This window comes from Penaeus monodon, chromosome 1 (genome assembly GCF_015228065.2).
Source record: "Penaeus monodon isolate SGIC_2016 chromosome 1, NSTDA_Pmon_1, whole genome shotgun sequence".
NCBI lineage: Eukaryota > Metazoa > Arthropoda > Malacostraca > Decapoda > Penaeidae > Penaeus > Penaeus monodon.
This window is the reverse complement of record NC_051386.1, coordinates 33,377,076-33,379,088: the sequence shown is the minus strand read 5'-3', so window position 1 is coordinate 33,379,088 and position 2,013 is coordinate 33,377,076. Positions and strand designations below refer to the sequence as shown.

At 48.9% G+C, this 2,013-nt stretch overlaps 1 protein-coding gene across 1 annotated transcript; it reads right to left on the bottom strand.

The window, feature by feature from the left end:
- Positions 1–299: 299 nt before the first annotated feature.
- On the bottom strand, positions 300–1,332 carry LOC119576558. The gene is made up of 2 exons (XM_037924236.1): positions 1,169–1,332; positions 300–1,011 (listed from the first exon to the last, which is right to left on the bottom strand). Exons 1-2 carry the CDS (start codon positions 1,330–1,332, stop codon positions 300–302), a joined length of 876 nt encoding a protein of 291 aa, XP_037780164.1.
- Between the last annotated feature and the right edge of the window lie 681 nt (positions 1,333–2,013).

Below are 2,013 nucleotides of genomic sequence, written 5' to 3'. Positions count from 1 at the left end.
TTATTGTTTTATCATTATTATCATTATTATTGTTATTATTATTATTGTCATTATCATCTTCATCATTATTATCATTATTATTATTACAATAATTACAATACTAATGATGATAATAATAATTGCCATTGTAACAATGATAATGATAATAATAACAATAATGATGATAATCATGGTAACGATAATAAAAAGAGAAGCAGAGCTAGTAGTAGTAATAGTAATCATATTAGCAGTAGTATCAGTTTCAGAAGTAGCAGTGGCAGCTGTAGTAGTTGCGGTTTTAGTATTAGTGGTCATCACCATCATGGCTTGGCTCCGCGAACGAAAATTATGAAAGGGGCTGTCCACATCGACTGCAGGACCGATGCGGGACAGGCATGTCCGGCCGCAGCGACTGCGGTCAATGTGGCAGGCACCGAGGAACTTTTTGAGTCTTTGTAGCGTTTTTTTGGTGCACCTCTGTCACGGTGGCCGTACAGGGCTATCTTGGGCAGGCGATGTTCATCCATTCTAGAGACGCGCCCTGCCCAGCGAAGCTGCAACTTCAGCAGCATGGCCTCGATGATGGTGATCTCTACCTGTTCGAGAACCTCAACGTTGGTGACGTCACTCCAGTGGATGTTGAGGATGGTGCGGAGACAGCGCTGGTGGAAGCGCTCTAGGAGTTGTAGGTAGTGACGGTATGTTACCCATGACTCGGAGCAGTACAGCAAGGTGGTGAGTATGACGGCTCTGTAGACACTGATCTTCGTACCCTTCTTCAGCTGTTTGTTGTTCCAGACTCTCTTGTAGAGTCTGCCGAAAGCGCTGTTTGCCTTGGCTAGTCTGTTGTCCACTTCCCTGTCGATCTTGGAATCTGATGTGATGGTACACCCCAGGTAGGTGAACTGGTGAACTACTTTCAGCTCAGTCTCGCCAATAGTGATGTGAGGAGGGCGGTGCGCAGGGGTGCTGGCTGGTGGAGGCCCTCTGTCTTCTTCATACTGACATCGAGTACGAAGAGCTGCGGAGCCTCTGAAAAGCAAGACGTTAGGCGCTGCAAGGTTCTTTCAGTGTGGGCAGCATCGTCAGCGAAGAGGAGGTCACGGATCAGCTGCTCAAGAGTCTTTGTGTGGGCGTGCAGTCTCCTGAGGTTGAACAGACTGCCGTCAAGGCGGTAGCGGATGTTCACAGGTTTTCAGTGGCCTGCTTGAGCATCATCCTGAAGAAGATGCTAAACTGAGTAGGTGCCAGAACACAACCCTGTTTCACGCCATTGACAATGGGAAAGGGCTCAGAGAGATCACTGTTCAACCTGACTTGGCCGCGTTGATCGTCGTGCAGTTGGATGACCATGCTGAAGAATTTGGGGGGGGCAGCCAAGGCGTTTCATGATCATCCATAGCCCCTTCCTGCTCACAGTGTCAAACGCTTTCGTCCACAAACGTCAAGTACAGCCCTTTGTTCTGCTCCCAGCATTTCTCTTGGAGCTGCCTGAGGACGAACACCATGTCTGTGGTGCACCTGTTGGTCCTGAATCCACATTGGGTTTCTAGGAGGTGGTCTTCAGCAACGGTGGGTACCAATTTGTTCAGAAGCACTCGGGCGAGGATATTTTCCCGCGATAGAGAGCAATGTTATCCCTCGGTAGTTGGAGCAGTCCGACTTTTCTCCTTTGTTCTTGTACAAAATGATGACTGCATCACGGAGGTCTCTTGGAAGCTTGCTCTGCTCCTAACAACAGACAAGGAGTTCGTGGAGCTTGCTGTGTAGTGTTGGTCCTCCATCTTTCCAGATCTCTGGTGGTATCCCATCAACTCCTGCTGCCTTGCCACAATTCAGCTGCTCTATGGCTTTTGAAATTTCTTCCATAGATGGTAGTTCATCCAATTCCTCTATGACTGGTTTCTGACGAATGCGGAGAACTGCTGAGTCCTGGACGACGCGGTCAGCACTGAAGAGGGCCTGAAAGTGCGCGGACCAACGGCTCAGGAGGGAAGAGCGCCTGTCCATCTGCACTGCGCAAAGGACTCTGGA

What these genes read in the sequence shown, in the direction of transcription:
- LOC119576558 (XM_037924236.1), bottom strand. Translation starts at nt 1,332, where the DNA reads ATGGTCATCCAACTGCACGACGATCAACGCGGCCAAGTCAGGTTGAAC. An exon ending in AAGCAGGCCACTGAAAACCT is followed by an intron (nt 1,012 to 1,168) that starts GTGAACATCCGC and finishes CTTGCTTTTCAG; the next exon opens with AGGCTCCGCAGCTCTTCGTA.